The sequence below is a fragment of the Megalops cyprinoides genome, chromosome 4, assembly GCF_013368585.1.
Source record: "Megalops cyprinoides isolate fMegCyp1 chromosome 4, fMegCyp1.pri, whole genome shotgun sequence".
Classification (NCBI taxonomy): Eukaryota; Metazoa; Chordata; class Actinopteri; order Elopiformes; family Megalopidae; genus Megalops; species Megalops cyprinoides.
In genome coordinates, this window is record NC_050586.1 from 38,129,256 (window position 1) to 38,154,185 (window position 24,930).

Consider the following 24,930-nt stretch of genomic DNA (forward strand, 5'->3'; position numbering starts at 1 on the left):
TACAATATAATGGAAAATAATGAAATAATTCATATACTTATATTTTTTCTTCAATCAAAAATCATTTTGCCACAGACAAGTCTTGCCACGGACATGTTTATCCGTGTACAGACGATCAGCACAGCCCATCACCCTAACACCGTTTGTTTAAAATTAGAAATATTAGATTAAGCAAATGATTTTTATACACACAACCTTTTCTCAGATCATGTTTGACCTTATAGACGACATGTTCATTTTAGAATGCTTTCTGAGTGTTATCTTAATTTAGACTAGTCAGCTAGTCGGTTACAAAATGTCCATTTAAACGTCAGTGAATAGCCATTTGTTGATGACCGGAATCCAGACACGTAACACTATTCAACCTTAGATAGATAGCTAGCTGACTAGCAAGCCCCACCCTATGGCTCTACTCTTAAAGTTGTGTAAACTCTATTTAAAGGTGCGTAAACGCTATTTCAGAAATGTAGGAGGTGCGTAAATGCCGTTTGCATGCGTTTAGCCTCCACTACAGCCCTGACGGCGGCTCCACCTCGCAACTTACAAGACTGCTGCTAATGTTTTGGTGCCAGATAGCACAGGACACCTTCAGGGGTCTTGTAGAGTCCATGCCTTGGCAGGTCAGCGCTGTTTTGGCGGCACACGGAGGACCAACAGCATATTAGGCAGGTGGTCATAATGTTTTGGCTCAGCGGTGTATGTGTATAACATCCCCACTCAAATTTGCCTTGGTCGTTTTCATCTCAGTTTTTGGCTGTTAGAATTTAAGCCCCTGCGTCTGTTATGACATCACCAAGACAGGCCTTCAAGGCAAATTTTTATGGGAACATAACATATTTTTGTGCTTTTAATTGCAAATTGCAAATATCTGTAATATAGCTATTCTTTCTTTTAGCCCATATTATATGTATGTATTTAAACTGTCAGCAGATAAAAACAACAGCAGATTGTATTACATAGTCATATACATTGAAACCCTCAGAGCTTTGTCTCTGAAGGAGTATGGCGATTGTTCATTTTGATTAATGGAGCTTTCTGCCAGTAAAAATGAGTATTGATGAATTTTATGATTGCTTCTACAGCATAGGGTTTATTTATTCAGGATTGCTGTCCTTAAGTTTGCGATATTTCTCAAGAAAGGCGTAATTATGTGCAATTCCAAATATTACAAATGACCCATCTTTTAAAATAGCATCGAATGATTTAAAATGTTAATGTTTCATGTGTTGGAGACATGCTAATACATTCATTCAAAACACATACAGTGGTGTAAAAAAGTATTTGCCCCCTTCCTGATTTATACTTTTATTGCATGTTTCTCTCACTGAATGATTTCATATCATCAAATAAAATTTAATATTACACAAGGGAAACCTGAGAAAACACAAAACATCATTATTTTGTTAATTTAATCGAAAAAGTTACCAATTACCCATATTGCCCCTGTGAAAAAGTAATTTTTTAATGAACCTTACCATCAGAGAGAAGTAGTCACCACAAAGCTTCTAAAGGCACACAATGCCATGATCAAAGGAAATTCCAGAACAGCTGAGAAAAAAGCTGTTGCGATATATCAGTCTGGAAAGGGTTACAAAGCCATTTCTAAGGTTCTTGGACTCCAATAAACCACGGTGTGAGCCATTATCTCCAAATGGACAATATTCCCAGGAGTGGCCGACCTGCCAAAATTTCTCCAAGGGCACAGTGGCACCTCATCCAGGAAGTCTCAAAAGATCCCAGAAAAACTTCCAAAGACCTGCAGGCCTCTCTTACATCAGCTAAGGTCAGTGTTCATGACTCAATAATAAGAAAGAGAGCAAAACTGGGCTTCATGGAAGAGTAACAAGGCAGAAACCACTGCTCAAAAACAAAAACATCAAAGTTCGTTTCACATTTGCTAAAAAGCGCTTGGATGATCCCCAGGAATTTTGGGATAATGTTCTATGATCAGATGAGTCCAAAGTGGAACTTTTTGGATGGTGCAAGTCTTCCAATATCTGCCATATAGTGAATACAGCATTCCACTGTAAGAACTTTATACCTACAGTGAAACATGGTGTTGGCAGTGTGATGGTATGGGGATGTTTTGCTGCCTCGGGACCTGGATGACTTGCTATCATTGAAGGAAGTATGAATTCTGCTATGTACCAGACAATTCGTAAGGAGAATATCCAACCATCTGTACATGAGCTGCAGCTCAAGCATAATTGGGTGATGCAGCAGGACAATTATTCAAAACACAGAAGCAAGTCCACATTTGAACAACTAAAAAGAATCTAAATTAAAGTTTTGAAGTGGCCAAGTCAAAGTCTTGATTTGAATCTAATAGAGATGATGTGGCAGGACCTGAAAAGAACAGTTCATGCTCGAAGACCAATCTGCCAGAATTAAAGGAGTTCTGCAAAGAAGAGTGGGCCAAGATTTCTCCACAGTGATGTGCAAGGCTCATATCAAATTATGGGAAACATTTAGTTGCAGTTATTGTCGCTAAGGGTGGTCCAACTAGATATTAGGTTTAAGGAAGCATTTACTTTTTCACAGGGGTGATGTAGGTGCTAACTATTTTCACTGAAGGAACAAAATAAATATTAAAATACTCAGTTTCCAGTGCAATATTACATTTTGTTTGGAAATCTGAAACCATTAAATGCTCCAAATAGGCAATAATAGAGAATATAAAGAACGGGGCAAATACTTTTTTCATGCCACTGTATAATACCAGGATGTTGCACATGAACTAAATTTGGTCTCTAATAGTTCATTCAAAGCTCCGTTTGGAGTCGTCAGATGTTGTCAGTGTTTCCTTTTCTAATGAAGAAAAGACACTTGAATTCATGGCTATTGACTTATCAGTGCCGTAATCACACCAAAGCCAAGCACCACACCTCCATTCTCGCTACAGAGCAATTCTTAGATGTAGAACTAGCCATGTAATATGTAAATTGAATATGCCTATATCCTATTTTGAAGATTTCATAAGTGTGTTTATATATACCTCCATAAATATATTTATATACTGTATGTATAATATGATATATAAATAAACATTGAAATCACATCATTTTGTGACCATAATCCCCAGAGGGTTTATGACACTCAACACAGGACAGTTTTTACAAGAAAAATGCCATTTCTATTAAAAAGTATACAGCAAGGTGTAGAGAACAATAAACAATACATTTCAACCTTCAACTGCCTCCTGTGCCTTCCATGCTCAGACACACCTTCATACAAGGATAATTTAGATGAATTAATAATTTCCTGTGCTTTGAAACAGAGATCATCATTATCTCTCAATATAAAAAAATAACATGTGCATATTTTTCAATCCTTTCGCATGCTGTGGACACTGTCCTTAATGATATGGACCATCTATCCATGACTATAGACTTATTAAGCAAAGGCATATGTTAGAAAATGCCAATTAGAAGCACATGGAATGGCAATCTTCCAAGTTCCTGTGAGGTTTGAGTAGGTTACAAACTGTCTCTTGAGAAATCAGAAAAATGAGAATCTCAAAATGCAAGCATCTTTTCCAAATTTGTGGTCATCTGTTACCGAAACCATTTTGAATGTCATGGTTTTACTGAAATTACTCTATTGGGATTAGTCAACTTTGGATAATTTGTAATCCAGCTTGTAAAGAACACAATTTTTCTGAGCATTTCAGTTTCAGCCGAACACATAACAACAACTGAAGCAGTCTAAAGCAAAAGCGCCTCTTAAGTTATAGTTCATATATTTTGTGTAAAGCAATATGGGTCATAATCAGCGTCACGGCTTATTTCCATCTGCGTTGTCCGTCATGTATATTGGGATACAGACAGAAGACGACACACGAGTTACCTCACTACTAGATGATCTCATCAGTATCCATTACACACTTTCATGGTCTACATTCACAAATTGAGCTGCATGAAAACAGAATGAAGTCATGGTTCTTACTGGAAGTTGCGTCTCCACAACATCCCTCAGCCTTTCCCAATCAAACATCAATAAGCAGAATCATCCAAGCATAAAAGTCAATGCCTTTGGGTCCACAGTGAAGACAGTCCTATAGGCAGTGGTGGTTATGTGACCGCCATTAGTCATGGACGTCACAGTTCCCAGACCTCCTTGGTGCCCCTACAAAAGGGTAAATGAAAGGAAGGATGTGAGACACGCGTACCATGCTTAAAACAGGTATGCCACACAAAAAGCTGAAGTGCACCTTTTGTATTTCCAACAAAACATCACTCACAGCAGGCGATTTATAAGTTATAGCTTTGCAAATATTCAAAAATCACCCCAGTAAGTCAGTGTGTTTTAGTGCAGAGAGAGCCTTAAGTCCTGCCAATGTGAAGTAATGAACATAGGCATTTGATGGTATAGATTACTGACTCAGAGGTGCAAGTATTCAGAGATCTCTGAGCAATTGCTTTGTAGGTAAAGGCAAGCAAGACCAACTTAAGCTTTTGCTTTGTTCACAGCATGGGCAATTTGTGAATATATTCTTCAATACAATGTATTCCCCACACTGACTAGAAATGTTTTACAATCACATCTGTGTCCATGCTATCACTCAGTACCATTAATATGTACAATTGCAATATTTTCACAAAGGTATTTTGTCAAAAAAGCACCAAACTATATATGACAGTATATTTATCACAATATTTTATGAAATATATCTCTGTTGCATGTAGGACAATAATGTCCTGATTAAAATGCATTACACTGTGTCTCATCCGACCATTGTTTTCTGTCAGTAATTATCGTAGACACATTTACAACAAGGTTTAAAGGGTGAAGCAACATATTTACAAGGTGAAGCAACCATACAGTGTATATCATTGCATTGTGTTTTAAAGTCATTCAGATTTTATTGTTATTGACACAACCTTGATCTGTAAACAACAGGAATGTATTTGCATGAGTCTGATAAGGACCAGTTGTTTATGTATGAAATAGTATTAGAAGTCCAAAGTCAAGTGTCTTGACAACAATGGATGCCAATGAATTTCCTGCCACTGTAAAACATTGTGGGCATTCAGTCTCTTGGGGGGTGTTCTTGTTCATCAATCTGCTTTGTGTTCCGTATGCACTTCTGTAAGTTGCTTTGGATAAAAGCGTCTGCTAAATAAATAAATGTAAATGTAAATAAATCAAGATAAGCTCAGACCAAGCAAGTGAGGCTAGGACACTTATTTTGCATAATCTGCATAACATGAAAATTTTAAAATGCAATATGCAGTCACAAGGCAACAGGAAATTAAGAAAGGAGGGTTATAAACATAAGTTAATGGGCAATTGGGATTTTTCCTCGAATAGTACATGTCCATTTAACCACCAATTTTAAATCACATAATAGTTACACCAATTCTTCAATATCTGCACATTTGTAATTTTAATGGGTACCTGGTCATTTTACCTATTGTTCATCAGGTTGTGCCTGTAACATCCACATACATTTACTCATACAGGTATTTAAAGAATAAAACTATCACTAATCTTATAATAATTATCAGTATCAGATGCAATTAAGGGACACAAGGCCTATTTACAGTGCCAACTAAAAAAGTTAGAACTGTGTATAGCTTGGTACTGTATTATGTTCTCTATTCAATTCTAAAACAATCTGTATTAGATTTATAAACTCCAGTATGTGTGGATCTTCCTCTATAGCTTCCCAAGTATGTTGGGAAATGATACTGATGCCAGTATGCAGGTACATGCACTTAAATTGTTGGGGGTTGCTTTAATAATTTGTTTTCCAGTTTTTCCCTATCTATTAAACAGCATGTAAGTCTTCTAGCCTACAGTGCTCAAGATTTCCTTTCAGCGATTGCAGGCCTTCATGGTAGCCATTGTGAGGGCTATGGTAACACTAGACAGCACTGCAACTCCACCCAAACCAAAGAGCACTGCTGTGATATACCATTACAAGCAATTGATGAAATTGAAAATCAGTTAAAATCAGTCATTACTTCATTCTTCATCAATCATCATGACAAAAAATGCCCCAGAGACAAGCAGAGATTGGGTGGCCATCAGAAATGGCAATTAGTTCACACACACACAAACCCATGATTCAATCAATGGTTCATTGCGCCTTTGACATGGTGCACAGTGAAAACAAACAGGAACATCCACAATGCCCCAAAGCAACTGTGCAGGACGACTCAGTGTTTTGGGGGAAAATGTGAAAACTCCACGTTTGCTCACTGAAGGAAACTTGGAAATCGAGGAAGCTGTGGAGGGTATGCCCTAGTGTCGGTAGACAGGCGGTGCCCAGAAATTACAGCCCTCCTGACCTCGTGAGTCAGTCACGTAATTGGAGCGGGTAAAGATCTTTAAATTACCTCAGAGAGACGTCACACATATCTGCTGCCCGTCTGTTGCTGTATATCTTTTCCCTTCAGTCACATTTATTAGCAGTTGTGCAGAGCCTGATCGAATTTCATTGGTTTATTGTGTGTTCCACTGCAAACTTATTCTGCATTTATTCCATTGCCTGTATGCCGGTGCAGAAACAAAGGATATTGTTCTTCAATCACTGTGTGACATGTCAATTGTCGGGAAGGGCAGGATCATGTTGAGGTTTGTTGACGTGCTTGCCCAGTGCTGACATTTCCTTTCCCTCCTGTATAAAAGCTGTTTAGAAATAATGATTTTGACTAGTGTCATGTAGACGTGGTTACTGAGTAAGTTGCTATTCTAAGCACTGAAGTAGTGATGTAGCTGAAAAGCAAGTCTAAAAATGACATCTGCTCATTCAGAAATACTTTTGAAATGGTAAACAGTTAAGAAGTGTCAAACTGACCAGTCAAACTTGTAAGCTTTGAAAAGCATTGATATATGACATTTATACTGTACATTTGCTGTTTTAAATGACTGGCAAGTCCATACATAGCGATGGACTCGCAGTCATATTGTAGCCTAGTCACCCATAGAATCTTCATTTGAATTCATGAATTTTCACTGGACTGCATTATGAAAGGTAACAGCCATCTCTGAGATTAGTCATGCAGGGCTCACTCTGAAAATTATCTAAATGAACCTGGCCCCATAAGACAGCAGAGAGGAGACTTTGCTCTTTGAAAATTGGATCGATGGCAAATCTATGTCTCTACATAGGAAAAATACAGCTGGTTAAAATGTTCTTCTTCAATGGGAAAGTCCAGTCTGTAAATTCTTAGTTTGTACTTGTAAAAGGGTGGACATGTAATTCTTATTTTATTGATGAACTGAGAGGTTCATCAATAAAAGAACTGCTGAGTACACATGCTCCTGATTCACCATCAGAAAGTTAACAGACCGTTTCTGCCTTCTCCACCTCTCATGATGCTGATGTTGATTTATGCCAAAAAGTGAATGGTCAACAAACATTGCACCCAAGCCATTTCTAGGTTGTTGACAGAGTAGTCAGCTGAAAAAGCCCCATACCCCGCCCCCCCCCCCCCCCCCCAGCTGCCCAGGTTAATGAAGGAAGGTTACTTGTGCCTGTGAAAGCTACCTCACAAAAGCAAATTATTTCTGACATTTTTTTAATACATTCTCCAAAACTGTTGCTTGTATATCATGACAATAAATTCCCAGGTTTCTAAGTGTCCATGCACTTTCTTGCTCAGTCACTGCCGTCTGACTACTTTTCGCCTGCAAATAACTATGAGTCATACAGATCATTGAGGAAAATCATTGAAAGCGCTTGAAAATGACAATGAGTCTATTGTTAGATGAAAGCATTTTAACTGGCACAGTAGAATGTTTTTATAAATCAGTAAAAATACAGTGATTCATTGGTTTTACTTAATTCCTCTCATTATCATTTATTACATATAACGTTGTACTACAGCAGCAGTACTGCAGAAGCCATCAAGAAATGAGTCATGGGAAAATTAAATCATCCAATAAGTAATTGAACAATCACTTTTACAATTAGTCCTAGGATTTCTGCATGAGGGTCCACTAGAGAAATTCTCTAATGCTGCTCCTTTGCTCACAAGCACTTCTTATTATTGTTGTAATTCATTTTGGGTATTTGATTTAAATTACAAATACGGTTGTGATGAATGCAAACAATAGTTTGTTTCGTTTGCTTCAGCTTAAAGCATAGCTGGTTTTGATTTTTGATTTTTTTTGTTTGCTTTTAACCTGAACCACACATAACAACTGAACAGTAATAAAAAGATTTAAAAGAATATAAATAAACAAAATATTTTAAATCAGTTTAAACTCAAAGATCACAACACAGCGATATTGGATGGGACCTGCCTCTCTGCTGGGATGAGAGATCATTCAGTTTGCACAGGCTCATGTAGCTGACTACTGAAAAACATTCAGATATGGTGATCAAACCATTCACCCTGAAGCCCCTAAATGGTTTTAGAATATGTAAACCACATGCTGTTATCAAGATCTGACTGAATGTGTGGGTTCCTCACAAACACAACCAGAAGACTCACATTTATTGTACAAATGGCAATGTCTCCCCCTCCTGGAATCAAGGCATAGAATGTATGAATGCAACACACTGATTGTCCCTTGCTATTGTGTGTGTCTTTCTTGGGGAGCTGGAAGTGGTGACGTCTGATTTCCAGATAAGACGCTTTACAGAATGTTGAAAGTCATGCTGTGCTTATCTCAGGAGCCTCACCTTTTCCCAGTTCTGTTCTGAAAGGTCTGTATTGCCCACTGATGTAGTCAGCATCATATTCTTCTCAAATTATTAAGCTCTCTTATATGTTGACACACTTGGACAAGAATGCAAAATTTTACTGAGTAAACATTGTCCATGTGAATGTGCCCTGTATAATGATTATTTGAAAATGTAATAACATTAATTTTGCATATGTGTACTTATGCAATACAGACATCTGTTTATCTTTATTTTACAGTATTTAGCCTGACCGTGATTAAAAAATGAACTGCACGCTACCATTTCCATCACATTTGCCACCTTCCGGTCATCTATGACAGCATGAAGGCAACATTGTTTACTTTGATCAGGTTCTAAGGCTACAGCCTAACTTTGCATGTGAGCGCACCAGATGGTATTTGAGTCAATACCTCTTTTATCTATGAATATTTATCAGCGGAGGCAGGCCTGTAAACCATAATTTAGCTTGCAGAATCGGTCCTTGTTTACATTTACATTTACATTTATTTATTTAGCAGACGCTTTTATCCAAAGCGACTTACAAACTCAACTTCTTCTTCAAACTGTTCACCATTTCAAAAGTATTTCTGAATGAGCAGATGTCATTTTTGTTGTCACTTTGTAGTCACTTTTAGTGTCTTAGAAAGGAAATTTGCTCACAGCATGTAAGACCATCAACAATAGTGTTCACAAATGCAGCATTGCTTGTTTTAACCCAAGAACACGAGATTTTCTGTCACTAAGAATGTTTCAAGCTATCCCCCTTACAAACTCACAGGTGAGTTATACAAGTGAGTGATTCAAACCTGTAAGATAATCAAGAAGACCATAGTATCTGGTTGACTGCTTCCACATTCAAATATCTACAGGGATACCACAAGTGTTTGGAAATATAACTACAGTAAGTGTCTGAGGACATATACCTACTATCTGAATTGTGACAATAAAATCATGTTACCAGAATGACAAAAGATTTAGAAAGGGATTGTGCAGTATATGTTTATTAGGCAGTCTGTCTGTATAGATTATTTAAGACCAAAGGAAAAAAATCAAATATATCAATTACACATTATTTACCTGCTCAGCAGACAAACTTCTCCGATTTTCAGTGCTTTCAAGTTTACACACATTCGATTGTCCGTTTGTGCCACTGCATTGTTTTACTGGAGCAACGCCGGGGTACAACAGCAGATTACCCATTTGGGTTTCAAACCCATAACCATCAAGTGCAGTGCTCTGACCACTACAGCAAATGGTGGCCCACATGGTGCAACAAGAGCACAAACAATCATGTCAAACCTCTGGTCCCTATATGTGTAAATCATTATGCAACAAAACCCGATATATAAAAGTGAAAAAGCACGATTTAAATAATACAAACAAACAAAAAAAAAAAAACATAAAAAACAGAAGGGGCTTTCCTGTGAGGCTACATGGCTCAGTGTTTCTCTGTTATAGAGCCACAACCCTCTTTACATGTACAGTAGCAGAGCATATTAATAACTAGTGAAATTTAACAGAGCATGCTGGTTCTATATTGAGACAGAATTACAGTCTATTGGTGCAGTAATCTGTCAGATGAAAGCTGGGTCCTTACAACTGTGAATCAGGTTAAGCAACCATGTGGAATGGCTATCATGACCAGAATTCTGCAAAGGGTTAATTTTTCACCACTACATGTGATCATTACAATACAAATACTGTACTATGTGGCATGCCTGAATTCAAGTTCTACAATAGTCAGGGATTAATGTAAATTAGATTCTGGCCCAAAGTTTGTGGCTTCACACAGTTTGGCATAATAAACATTAAGACGTCTTGGAAAACACATTGCAAGAAAATACTGTGAAAATTAAGATTACAAATGCAGACAGAATGAAATAAGAAATGGAAATTGTTCTAAAATATAGTCCATATATTTAAATCATTTGCTGCTGGGTAATTTGATTATATGCATAAAACTAAGAAACACTGGTGAAAGCTTGAGGTACTGAAAACTAAAAACTGTTTACTGTTTAGCAAAGACATGTGATTGTTTAAACCTGTATTATAATTCCAGAAAAGTGCATAGATGGTAGCCCCCCCCCCCCACCTCCAAAGGAAAAAAAAACAAGAAGAATTTGTCTTAACACTTCATATTATAAACAATACATGAACTTTTGTATTACGCAACCGTTCACATGTTGCACCACCCAAAGTTCCCATAACATACTTCTTCATAACACGGAAACAGAGAAGGGTCAACACAGAAGAACTGCGTTAATACGGGCATTGAACCAAATCCCCAAAATCAAGCAGTGCTGAAATATAACTTACTGACCCTGCAGCATTCCCACAATCCTTTTCATGCAGGGCCGCCCTCTGCAAGCTTTCTCAGATCCATTTCATTCACATCCACTCTTACTGGAAGAGTGTGCTGTGTTTATTTAATTAAGTCGATCAGCTATTTGAATTAATCTGACACTCATGGAACGTTCTTCAGGACCAGAATCTCTTCGCTGCGCTTTCGTTCTATATGTTCTCTTTTTAGAAAATAAGTGGGAAGTGTCTTTTAAATGGTTGTTATGAGTTAATAATCAACTTCGCTTTAACCTTCTGCAGGCATACTCTCTAGCATTACTGTACTTACAAATGAAGGATTTAAAAAATAGCAAGGTGTATTAATAGGTTTGGAAACAGTACAGAATTTATAATGTCACATCAAGTCATAAAGGGACGAATAAAAAAAAAAAAAACAATTTCGAAGTCTATAAGCACTATAATCCACATTTTCCATAAAATGTCATAGCCCCACAAAGGCTTCTATATGTTTTCACTTTTTTACTATTATTGACATATTACAAAAACTGGGACAAAATGTGAAAAAACATGTACAATCTGTTTTGATCCAGGATTCTGGTACTACCTTAATAAAAATGTTCCTGTGTGAATTTACCACAATTTGTGCTGTCTGTTGCAGAATGTCTGCACTGTGACTCAGATATGCCATTTTGGAAATGGGACCAGGGGAGGAAAGGAATCTGTGCAAAAGTGCATCCTGCATCTATTTTTGTAACATTCGTGGGTGAAACTCACTTTGTTTCTCTAATGAGCAGGGATGAAACATTATAGAACACAGTAGAGCAAGCTCAGCTATGTTCTCTGAAAAAAAATGGTTTAAACCTGATGTTGAAGGGAGTTTTTTTCATTTTTTTAAAAATAAATTTAGTTTTTAAAAGGCAATTTCTAAAATGTGTGCTGGAACTGTAAAGTGGCTTAGCAGTTATTTACATAACCCTCACACCCTGAGTCCTCTTAATTAAGGAGGGAAAATCTCCATCTCTGCTTCAGAAAAAGTACTACTCTGCAAGGGACGCACTGAACCAGGAGTTGGTTGCGTTCTTATTGCTGTGGAGAGGCTACCATTAGCTACCAACGCTAAAAAAGGCTACCGCTCTGATTTACCGTGCAAGCATTTTGATGAGATTTGCACAGATCTCAAAAAACTCTATGGTGTGACTTCCTGGTCTGGGAAGGATGTCCCCACTAGTGGAGTCAACTGAGGATGTCAGGGAGGATGCCATTGACCCGTCCGCTGTCCTGAGGGGCGTGTCGGCCCTGGCCTCCTCCCCGACCCCATCAGTCTTTAAAGTCGCTCGGTAGTTCCCAGTAGAACCCGAGCGGTTAGGGGTTGCGGTCCCGGATTTCGCCTCTGATGTTTCGTCTAGGGGAGAGAAAGGAATGTTTAGGCCCTTTTCAACTGAGAACGACTGAGGCAAAATCAGATAAAAACATTTACAAATGTACAGTCAAACAGTCAACCTAATATAAAACCAGCATTTCTTCAATGGCTCAAATCACCATATCTGTCAATCAACAGATTCTTGCCTTTCTTCCTAAGGAAAATTAGGTGATCATGCTTTTCACATAAGAGGCATCAATGGTATCATGGATGACAATTCAAGAAGCTATTCAAGAAGGGTTTGTACCTGTATCTACTGTATTTATGACAGGCAACATAAGTATTTGGAAGTTTAAAATCCTTGATTTTTCAACTTTTTCATTGATTAATATTATAGTGTTGTTTGCAGGGAGCTGACATCTTTGGCTTACCATCAATGCTGCGAAAATCAAGGAGGTAAGTCCTGCTGTCGACCTGGTAGAGCTGCAGGCTTATCTTGGTCTGCATTCCCGTCACTGAATTTCTTCTCCGCACACGCAGGTAATATGGATTTACAACCTGAGGAAAGATTTAAAGAGAGCATGAACACATAAAAGCCAAGAACAGTTCCTCAGCACATTAACTAAAATCATCTTCCACGTGTGTGAAATCATAAGTCTTAATGCCTACATTATGTATTGAGGACATCAAATCTACTGCTTTCGGTTCTTCAGATTAACAGCTGTTAAAATCACTGTTTACTGACAGTGTTCATGCAGGTTTCTCAGATAAGTGATTCACATGGAGCTGTGAACATTCCTGAGTGCACTCCCCACTGAAAAGAATATGCAAAACGTTTTAATTTACTGTATCCAGCTCAGAGAACATGCACAAATGATCCAACTTCATTTCAAAGTGAGAATTATGACCTGTAATTAGAATCTAGTGGAATTAACACAAACGTAAACCCCCAAGAACTGGGATTGCCTGACCTGAGTAGAGACTTGTACTTACATTACATTACATTGCTGGCATTTAGCAGACACTCTTATCCAGAGCGACTTACATCAGTTACAGATTTTTAGAATGTTATCCATTTATACAGCTGGATATTTACTGAGGCAATTGTGTAATTCGATTCAATACATGACCCACAATCGTGGGGAATCAAACCAGCAACCTTTTGGTTATGAGTCCTGCTCCTTACCTCACTATGCTACACACCCCCCTCCCCCATTTCTGCACCTAGAGCACAAAGACTCCCACCTTCCACTCATAGTCCAGCTGCTTCATGGCCCGGCACACCTCTGACATGATGTCGTTGGGCCTGCTCTGGCTGCGGATGCCCAGGTGCCACTTGGCCCTGCGAACGCCCGGGTGCTTGGACTTCTGGGGGTTTAGCTCGTCCAGGGTGTGCCGCGGCCTGGGGGGCGTCTCGTTCACCAGGAACGGCACGCGTTCCGGGTGGGGCTTCACGGCCAGGTGGTGGTGCTCGTCCAGGAAGATGTCCGGCGGACTGCTGGCCAGGTAGAAGTCCTTGGCCTCGCTCATGATGCGGCGGTTGTCGATGATGAGGTGGTAGGCCACCGCCAGCGGGTCCTGGTGGTTCCGGCTGTACAGGCAGGTCAGGACCTCCTCCTCGGAGCATTCAAACTTCTCGCACACCTCTTTGAGGGCCTCATCGTCGATCATGGTGGAGCTGTAGGCTGAATCATCAGGGAAGAGGTACTTGGGCAGGTCCTGTTTGAACCACTCATCCTCCCTGAGGGGGAAAAAGTTGCAATGGCAATATTGCCAATGGCGGATAATGAATAACAATGCAGATGCTTTTTCACAGAGAAACAAGACAGTGGGGGTTTCAAGGAAAATTCAACTTTTTCAATGGTCTTTTCTGTCATCTTCTCTGTGACTTACGCACCGGATGTCCTTGATGGTGGCTCTCTTCATGGAGTCCACCTGCAGCATGTGCTTGAGCAGGCTGATCACGGAGGGGTTCAGGTACTGCGGCGTGTAAAAGATGCCGTCGCAGATCTTCTTGAACAAAGTCGGCACGTGGTCGTCGTCAAACGGAAGGGTCCCACACAGCAGGGCGTACAGAATGACTCCGCTGCTCCAGATATCTACCTCTGGACCGGCATACAATCTACACACGGGAAATGAACGCCATGTGAGTGTCATCACTCAATCTGTCATCGCCTTTTACTGAAAAGGAAACTGATTGGAAAATGGATCTTTGGCAATAAGACATATTGTTCACAGCCTGTTACATCAATTCTTCTGCACACAAGAGAGATATGATAACACAAAAGTGATTTCACCAAGTCTGGCAGTGACAGAAGCTTCTTGATTTTAATAATGAACAGAGAATATACCTTCCTGAGATGACTTCAGGAGCGGCGTAGTTTGGAGAACCACAGCTGGTTCGTAAAAATTCCCCATCTGACATCATGTTTGACAAGCCTACAGGACAAATATTAAGCACTCAAAATTCACTCACTGCACAGAATCACTACACTGAGTACATAGCACAGAACAGTGAGTGTGAAACTGCTGCTTTATCACTTAAGGTGAACGCACTAATCAGTTTATTAATAAACCAATGGCAAAAAATCACCTAAATCTACTTTTAAATCTACTGTCAATCGTGTTCAGCCTGTACACAAGCACTTAAAGTGACTCTCATAAAGTGTTTTCCATTCAGTATTGATTGTTCTAGAAATAGCTGTACCTCGCAGGCTTCTGACATCAATACTGTAAACCAGGCTTTATCCAATATATACCCTGGTGAGACTTCTATATTGTTTCAGGACAAACATTATAACGCTTTTGCTTCTATTGTTTCAGAATATTAGTCCAAAAATGTTTTGGCTTCAGAAACAATAAATGAACAATGTGTTATTACATTAACAATATAAAAAACACATTAACAATGTTACTACAACAAGTGAAACAGGCAACAACTGGAATGCTGTCAAGGTGAAACTGATGCTGACACTATATTGTACATGTAAACCTGATCATCTCGTGGACCCGCTCTGTAAGGTCCGCATTACTGGGCACAGGTGTGCATCGCGGTCTCCTGGAGGGCGCGTGCTGCTCACCGAAGTCGGCGATCTTGGCGTTCATCTGCGCGTCCAGCAGGACGTTCTCGGGCTTCAGGTCTCTGTGCACCACCATGTGCCTGTGGCAGTAGTCCAGCGCAGAGATGATCTGCTGGAACAGGCGTCTGCTCTCCTTCTCGTCCAGCTGACGACACAGGGCCAGGGTGAGGAATTTCTCATTAAAGCAGAAATTACACTGGGAAGTGCGTTGTTAGGCCAGCAACCTGGACTGTGGAGGATTGATTACTACAATAAATTCCAGGTGGGACACGACTACTGCAAATACTTCACCACTAAACACCTAGGTGTAAACTAGTGACGGGGCAGTAAAGTTTTATGAACCTGATAACGAGTGTCAGTGTCAAGTGCTGTTAAAGATACCGGCACAAGCGATTTTTGTCCCTCCAGAGCAAAGCACTGTGGTTCGTTCAGATCAGTGATGATGGCTCCACACATTTTGGGTTTCATGAACACTCTCTTTTGCATTAGCTTAAGCTGGTTTTTGAAAGTCCTTACTCAACCTTTAGTAATGCTGATGGGAGTATGTGAACAAACCAATTACATGTGGTGACTCTTACCTTCCCATTTTTACAGATGTAATCAAACAGCTCTCCACCTGAGACATATTCCATCACCATGAAGATGTCTGTGGGAGTGCTGATCACCTGGTACCTGTGCCAACAAGAAAGTCATCAAAACAAATCCCCATCTGGAATTGCATGTCTATGTCAGAAAAGAACGTCAGACAGCTGTCACAACACCCAGAGCACTTCATTAACATAAAACGCATGAGAGCATCTTCACATATTAATATCCTGCAACTACAGATAATCCTTTCCACCCACAGGCTGTTTTTCCATATTATCAGATCCTCTTAGCAAGTGGCTTTTATTCTCAGAGTGGTTAGGATATTCACATTACATGACTTCAAAGGGCTTAAAATTGAGCTGCTGATATGCCAGACATGCAGGAGACCCGGAGATTAGGTCTGGAGCAGATGTGGAGCTCCAAAGACCTGCCTCTCAATGATGGATGCATATTTTGACAACAAAAAATAGTCATCCATTTTCTTTCCTTATGCCATGACAGTATTAAAAACAGTAAGATGACTCTCATTCCGCACTACACATATATATACACACTCTTTCTTACACAAAATATCTTCATATAATAAAACTTCATCTTGAATAAAAAGGGGTGGAAATGTTCTTTTTCTCATACTTAGAAATTCACAGAACACCAATATTATGTATTCTCAGTTTAGGATTTTCTGGACTTACAATTTAATAATGTGTGGATGTCTGAAGAGTTTCAGATTCTGAATTTCCCTGCGAATTTTCCCCACAACATCCAGACTGCGAATCTTCTGTCTGTTCAAAATCTTCACAGCCACTTGGTGTTTCGTCAGTTCATGTTGGCCAACTGAGGGAGAGAAATGAAGTGCTAATTAGGTTTTAGAAGCAAAATCCACAGCAATAAAGAGCAAACGATTATGAATTATTTTTCATTTGTTTAAATATTTCAAAAGGATCTCTTAAAAACGAGGATGTCAATATTATCAAAAAATTATCAATGCTGTGGAGGGGAAAAACACACATTTCTAAAAAAAAAAACGATTAAAGAGTGCAAGGAGAGTGCTTGCTGAACAGATCAAGAGATGCTTTGCTTAAGTAGTTTACGATTTTATCACAGCAACGTTCAATGCATCATGCCCGTTCTACAACCGCAAAACCATCTGATTATCTGCAGTAACAGAACATGTAACATCGTCCACATAAAGGCTACTCTTATGCTCTTTCATGACGCTCGTGGTAGCTAACACGTAGTTCGAGTACTACGTCATTTCTAAAACATTCATACTCAAATTCACTTAATTGATTGGTCAGGTAATACAGTATTACGGCATTGTTTCTCACCAGCGGTCGTTAACTGCTTTCATTCATGCACAAATCTTAGCATTACTTACAGAGATGCTTTTTCACAGATAAGTTATCCAACTCACTGGTTGTCTTGGAAACTTAAATTTTGCCAGGCTTTCTCCTGGCAAAGACAGTTACACAAAGCATTCCAGCTGGCAGCTGAACAACCTTTAACTATAGAGTGCAGCTTTATGGGTGATGAAACAAAGATTAATTTATCTAGTCTGCTTTGCCAACCCTCTCTATCGAGAGGTGCTGTGGGATATTTTAATGGTAACATGACCTAAGTACTGTGCAGAATAAACGAGCTACAGGTTAGCTACAGTAACTAGACTCTAGTGGTTGCCCTTATTTGCTACTAAGCTGGCGTTAGCTCGTTTACACATCATATAGCTTTTATGACATGCTGTTGACGTTACTCTGGTTTACATCAGTGTTGTATTGTTTTCAGGCAGCGATTCGTTAAGGTTAATCTAACAAGATGCACTACAACAGCACACAATCTGACTGCGACTGTGGGTCGAAGGGGATAGCTAACGATAGACAGACGACAGACAGCGTTACAGCTAACGTTAGCTAAATATGAATGGGTGGTCCTATAGCTAGCTAACGTTAGCTTACAAGTTATTCGAACTGTGGCCATTTCTGGACTCCACACAGCTGATCTATGCCTGGACAAACTAACCATATACCAGATCACATTAAACAGCAATCTAGCTAGCTATTTAACCTGGTAAAGTTAGCTAACTAACGTTACCGGATATTAACTAGCAACCACGCCTACAGCCAGCCACTTGCCACATACGTAGCTAACGCAGCTAGATTGCAAACGATGGATACTTTGCATCCTCAGTTCAGGTATCTCAACTTTTGAATAGCTGGCAGGAAAAGGAGAAGTGTCAGCAAGCTACATTAGGCGTAGCTAACAAGCTACAGAACTAACCTGATAGTCAGATGGCTACTTCTCCATCTCTTAAAGAGGACTGGTCACAACTCATAGCTAGTTAGCCAGCTTGCTATTTGGAATGGTATTTACCCAGTCAGACAGCTGTCTCTTCGCAGTGGATGCACACCGATTGACTACTTTCAACGACCAACTAATTTCGTCGCTAAAATCTCAAACATAAGTAACTAATTATCTGCCAACGTCTTTACACGTACCTTTCACTTTCCCGAACGTTCCGACCCCAAGAGTGTCACCTAAAATATAATGTCCAATTTTCACTCTGCCTTCATGTTTCTGTTTATCCGTCGCCATCTTTCTGAACAAACCCCTATCAGTATCCTATTTCAATATAAAAGTCCCTGCGATTTTTCCCGGGAACACTGGATCGCCTAACTAGTTAATCCAGCTTTCATTTCCAGGAGAGCATGTGCGGTTAGTTACATTTTTGTAGACTTTTTTTTTACATTTAGAAAATATGTCATACTAATACCTTTCTCATTATAATAATGCTGTTCTATATTATATTACGTCATATTATGCAAAGGGGATGTATTTCTTCATCTGTGCTAGGGCCATAGTCCTAAATAGCCTATCCCTGAGGAAATGGGAGAGGGGCCGTTCATACAAATTATAATTTTAGATATGCACACGTGGAAACTGAGTCCTAATTTTTGTGTCTATCCTGTCGCAAACAGTTTTAACATTTAATCGCTTTGCCATATTTTTACAATTTTATACCTGTAGATATCATCCCGTTTATTCCAGATGTTCAATACTCACGACATCGACAATTTGATTGAGGGTACCACAAAGATAACTTCACATGTCAACAATTGGCATTTTAACTGGTTCATCACTATGAGATGACAATTAAGAAATTTAATGTGTGAAATGTGTGAAATTTAATAAGATACCTGTTAATAAATACTGTCTATTGATTTGTAGACATCTGCATCTCAACTGCACTTATTCATTCAACTAGCCATTAAGATAATTGCAAATGAAATGTAGACATTAACACTTAAGTGTTCTGTAATGTTCACCTGACAATAGCATCTTTTGAGCTTTTCTGTGATTCCACTGGATATCAACTTTTAATTGTGTATATCCCTACTTAGATAAAAGTTCATATTCAGGCTGCAGTAAGCATCTTTTCAGCTAGCCTTCGACACCTTCCATCTGTGACACCTCCGCACCCTTACCTCAACTCCTCCTTCTAGTCATATCACTGAGTCAGTCAACATCACTTCATTCCACTTACCTCCTGTGGAGTGTGGATGGCTGTGGTGTTTTGTTACAGCTTGTGGGAATGATGACTGGAGCCCATTTTTACTTAAACAGCAGAAAACATGAACCAAGAGGCCTGTAATACCACAGTACATGTTTTAGAGGAGTTTCTGACATTGTAGTTAACATAATTGTGCTCTGCTGCACCAATTATGGGGACTGTGGATAATACTGATTGCATATTTACTCAGGCATAAAACAGTGAACTGTAATTTCCAATGTAACCCACAAAAGGGCTTAAAAAATGTCAGATATAATCCACAACCAGCAAAACTACATTTGCTGTAATTACAAGGACTTGTAAATGCAGTTTAAACACACTCCATTACCCATCACTATGATTGTGATTCCAAGTTTTCCAGCGACACACTCATTTGCTTTCCAAGTTACATTTACTCCACAATCCTGAATCCTTTTTTGCCAAGCCCCCATATCACACTGAATGTTAAACCCCAATGTATACATGTTCCCCATGTTATATCCTAGCGTTAACACACAAACTTACCTTTGTAGTTCTTTTCACAACAGGCTACTTTCAGATTCATCTTACACCTCATTTCCAACCACCTAGACCCTGAAGATAAACTTTAGTTTTAGCACTCCAAAGTCTCTACTGCCTTTATTAGATAACTGGAAGAGTATACTGTAGCTGATTTTTTATTGCCATGGGTGAAATGATACAAGACTACACTAAAATCTCTCCAGTTGTTCCTTTTCTTCCACCTAGATAATAGTTGCAGTCGTTCCAAATTGTTTAGCACTATAAGAGCAGCGAGTTTAAAAGCAGACATCTGCTGTCTTGCCAGGGATAACTACACTTGAAGCAGTTCAGTTTGAGAGATGAAAGATTAGACATGTAAGATGGGGCCATCAATGCACAGGTTGACATGGCAAATAGACTTGTCCTATTAGTATTACGGCTGACCTCATTTCAGTTATTATATTGTACAGTGCATAAGAATGTAAACTAACTAGTATATAACTAAATTTATAAGATTAATGATGAAGCTTGCCAACTTGACATCATAGGAAAAAGACAGCTGATCATATGATACAGCAGGGTCCAACAAACACAGCATTATTTTAGAAATTTCACTGTTGCAGCGAAATTTTACAATAGTTTCTTCGCAGAAGCTATTATAGTACCACTATACCTACACAACTATTTCAATCTCATTTCCATTCATTCATCCTACACTGGCTTGCTTCTCTGAAAATCATGAGCATTTTAACAATGTGGAGGCAGTGCCAGGACAATCAAACTTTAAAGCCCAACATATTTTCCATCTCAGCTTTAGAACTGGAAAAAAGCAAAAGACACTCAAACTGCCCTCTAGATGCACTTCTGTTATAGCTGAGTGAGGCTAATGAAAACACAGAAGGAATTCCAAAAGGTCTTGCTTTATTTTGGAAAAATGTAAAAATTGAGGAATGTACATTTACGTCCCAGTTGTATGTCACTGAAGTCGTATCAACTTTATTCTTATTCCTCCACTGAGAGTTCTTGGCAAATTTCAACTGCACTTAAAATCAATTCAGTACACACCAAGTTCACTTTAAATCGCATATTTATTTTAAATTCAGCTTAAGAAGAGCTGGAGGCAGCCACAGCGGCCCTTTTCGGCTTGGGTGTTGTTCCTTCACGGAATCCATTTCTGAAAGAAAAAAAAAAATCGAGTTTAGAATTTTGTGGTAATTATTTCTGGACATTTTAACAGTCTTAAAATTTCACATCAAAATTGTGCCTATTTTGGAACATTCATAAGCTAATAATGTTTAAATTAATTACAAGTGTGCAATTACAAAGTACTTCATCTATTCAGACATTTTACGCAAGGCAGCTTAAAAGCTGATGCATTTCCTTCATAGCAAGGTGACTAAAAAGTACTGTTTTCCTCATATAGCAAAGACTACATTCACTACATACAGCATTCACTACCCCAACAATTCCTGTTACATTTGTACAAAACAACTCAAGCATTCCACTTTTTTCAGTCCAGCTTCACCAATCATAAATTTCTTATTTGACCATAATGCATTTTCACAGATGTATTTGTAGTATTTGGTCCATGTTCAGTCCATTCTTGCCTATCAGGGCATTTGGACAATATCGTATGCAGTTATGCCCATCAGGGACATTAAATTCCACACATTTTTGTCAATTATTCTGCGCTACTCTCAAATCAGTCAAAACTGGTATACTGGACAAGTGTCAGTCACTTCAGCCATTTCACCGTTTTATCTCAACATAATTCAACAGAGCAAAAATTCTCCGTTCCTTAGCAGACAATGACACCTTTGCTCACATGCTGCATGTGTATGACTGCATAGGTGTAATATTAGTTACTCAGGAAAGAATGAAACGTTTGATACTTAGTATTCCTTATTACCGTATAATGTATCATAGAATTCTATGGCAGTTATAAACATGGTATACTCCAGCATTTGCAGCTCTGAGTATGGGCACACAAATCTGACAACAAATTTAAAACTGCACCACGTGCGCACACACAGTATTTTGGAGAGCAGACCCATACTCTGCTCAATGTACATTCAAACAAATAGCTTGTAGCCTACTTTAACTGTGCAAGTACAATTACATCCTGTACTCCTGCAATCATATCTATGTTGTACTGCCTTGACAACCACAAACACTCTCCTACAACTAAGGTAAGGACAGAAAAAAATGAGGCACGCTTCCTCCTCTAAGCAGTACATGCAGTCCGTGTGTTAATGGTGCTGTAAATCACAAATACACACAATATGCAGGCTGCAACTATTGATTCTGAGGACACCTTTGCTGTCCTCCCACTCCCAGAGAGCTCCCCTAACCTGCAGTTGAAAACCTGTGTTACACGGGACTACTAACTTGTGCATTTTACCACCAGAAAACATGTGCACGTATTTGCAGTACAATACACACTGATCAGTGACAATCAGAAGTTTTAAACATACGTTTTGAGCTGCTTTCAAAAAGTGTACTACTACCATTTGCCTGTCAACATTACATTAGGGCTTATTTAACAGTATCTCCTCTTCAAGCCTATGGCACAAGCAAAAAAAAAAAAAGCTAGCCTCGCTTACCAGGTTTATCTCATGAATGACTGTACACCTGGTGACATCTCTGCTCAATATATAGACAATTAGCTTGTATGCCTCCCCTTTGCAGGAGTGTTTCCAAATGCACATTTCTCTTATTCTTCAACTAAATCACAGGATCACAAGAGAGCACAGCTGCATGCAGGAAGATCAAGGTGGTGTTTCATTAAGTTGAGGACGCATGACTAGAAATCAAGGCTAATTGATTACAATTGTATCAATTGTACAACTGATTATCAGTGTATCAAAATAATGCCAGGACTGAAAACGTTTCATTGAAATATGGAGAATGCATACACCCCAGTGAATCAGATGAATGAAACTGGGTTTGTTTTATGATGCCTTGTAATCTATAATTTCAGATTCTGAGTCAACAAAATGCAGACAGTGAAGCTAAGGTTTCAGGCATAGTGACAGCAGTGGAAACAATCACTACACAATACAGCAACCAGCAAAGAAAAGCATGTTTTCAGCCAATAAAGTATCTACTAAATACTGCATCTGAATGTGTGACTGACAACGTTTAGACATCAAGCACCTACAACTGAACTGTGGGAACTTTCAACTTCAAGTGGATACTGTCTGTGGAAACACACTATAAAGTGAGGCACTGCCGTTACATGTACTATTTATTAAACTGTGATTAAGGTGATGACAGATATTCCAGAATCCAGTGACATTCTTGTCAACCAAAACTGGCCTGAAAATAATTTTAGCTTAAAAGTATTTAGCCAAAGCTAGGCCAAGTGCAAATTCTACTTTCTGCCTCCAACAATTCTCAAACACTAACCCCCATTTATGATGTACAAACAGGTAAATGACACAGATTAACCATGTTCTTCCCAATTTAGAAAACCAGGCTTACCTGAACCTGCGGTACACCACCTTCAGGTGCCTCATGCGACCTGTTCCAGTGGTGCTGCGTCTCTTGGCCTTAGCACTCCAGTTGTCTGGATTCCGAAGAGAGCGAAGGGAATAATTAACAAGCCTGATCAATATCTACGTTTCATTTATTCTTTCAGGAACTGATTATTATGTTCTATGGAATAATGCATGCTTAACTAAAAAGTGACTACAGTTTAGTATGCAAGAGCAAATGACTGAAGCCATTGAACGTGCGGCTGACTTCTACCACTGATCTACCTCAGCTGGGTTACTGCAACACATCAAGGCCATGCATGTCAGCTGAAGCAAGTGTAAATGACAGTCGTCGCCAAGGTTGAGAACCTGTACTCACACTTTCTCTTCCGTTTGGAGGGATATCCGCACTTCCCGCAGGTTGATTTCTGAAGGTGGTAAGCCTTTGAGCCGCATCGACGGCACAGTGTGTGCGTCTTATTCCGGCGCTTCCCAAAGGACGACGTTCCCTTCGTCTTAAACGCAAGGCAAAGACAGCGTTAAGGGAAAGTGTTCATGGTAACACATTTGGACTAGATTAGCCAACTAGGCTGATCTTGTCTCAGTTTCAATCTGGAATCACTGGAACTCATATGTTCAGACATTTGTGTTTACAACATCATTGACAAGACCGTTTATATAATGCTACCGGCTAGCTAGACTAGTTATAGTAGGTCTCAAAAGTCAAATCTGACCTTTGAGAAAGCAACTTAAGATACGCAGGACGTAGCTTTAGCCAACTGGTGCATCGTCAACTACCAATGTTTATAGTCATTTTGAAGTTTGAACTGCGAGACGGAAACCACGAGTACTTTACAAGATAGCCACATTGCGCCAGTCTGCCTTGATAGGTAGCTAGCTAACTAGACCTACATTCCAAGGCTTGTTGAAAAACAAATTCGTAATTGAATGAAAGAATTCAGATTGGTGCAAAGCAAGCAGATAATTTAAACTGCAGTGTTACGCGCCAGTTTGCCTTTATTTTGACTTGATGGAGAGAGGGACGGAATCGTGTGTTCTTTCATTAATTTATACTGAAATTCACACAGTTCTCAGCAATAATATCCGATATAACACACGGATGTTTGAAGCTTGCAACCTTTTAGTCTGCCGATGCTCAGGAGCACCTAAAACTCTAGATGATTTCAGATTTTCATAAAGCAGCACTGTAAAACTCACCATCTTCCTCCTGAAGCTGACACGATAGAGACCGGAAGAGAGTTTGGTGTTACACTAAGTAAGGTTTTCCGCTGCGAAACGGAAATCGGTCCCCGAGAAACTGAGACAATATGAAGAGTTACACACAAAGTACAGAAAATAGTTTTCCCGTAAAAACGACATATTGTGTTACAAAATCGATACGTTATGTGTGTGTTGAGTATAATGTTCTATTAATAATAGAA

At 39.2% G+C, this 24,930-nt stretch overlaps 2 protein-coding genes and 1 non-coding gene across 3 annotated transcripts; all 3 read right to left on the bottom strand.

Annotated features, from left to right (window-relative positions):
* Nucleotides 1-11,545: 11,545 nt before the first annotated feature.
* On the bottom strand, nt 11,546-18,559 carry LOC118776369 (5'-AMP-activated protein kinase catalytic subunit alpha-1-like). Its single transcript, XM_036526687.1, has 9 exons — nt 18,460-18,559; nt 16,660-16,801; nt 15,958-16,051; nt 15,380-15,524; nt 14,651-14,738; nt 14,197-14,421; nt 13,545-14,040; nt 12,731-12,857; nt 11,546-12,341 (listed from the first exon to the last, which is right to left on the bottom strand). The coding sequence occupies exons 1-9, from the start codon at nt 18,554-18,556 to the stop codon at nt 12,079-12,081; spliced, it is 1,677 nt and encodes a 558-aa protein (XP_036382580.1). The 5' UTR covers nt 18,557-18,559; the 3' UTR covers nt 11,546-12,078.
* Nucleotides 18,560-21,081: 2,522 nt separating this feature from the next.
* Nucleotides 21,082-24,749, bottom strand: LOC118776898 (60S ribosomal protein L37). Its single transcript, XM_036527532.1, has 4 exons — nt 24,707-24,749; nt 23,868-24,003; nt 23,496-23,580; nt 21,082-21,186 (listed from the first exon to the last, which is right to left on the bottom strand). Exons 1-4 carry the CDS (start codon nt 24,707-24,709, stop codon nt 21,117-21,119), a joined length of 294 nt encoding a protein of 97 aa, XP_036383425.1. The 5' UTR covers nt 24,710-24,749; the 3' UTR covers nt 21,082-21,116.
* LOC118777306 lies at nt 24,082-24,159 on the bottom strand. Its single transcript, XR_005004951.1, has one exon. It is a non-coding gene; the product is annotated as a small nucleolar RNA SNORD72 (small nucleolar RNA).
* Nucleotides 24,750-24,930: the final 181 nt, after the last annotated feature.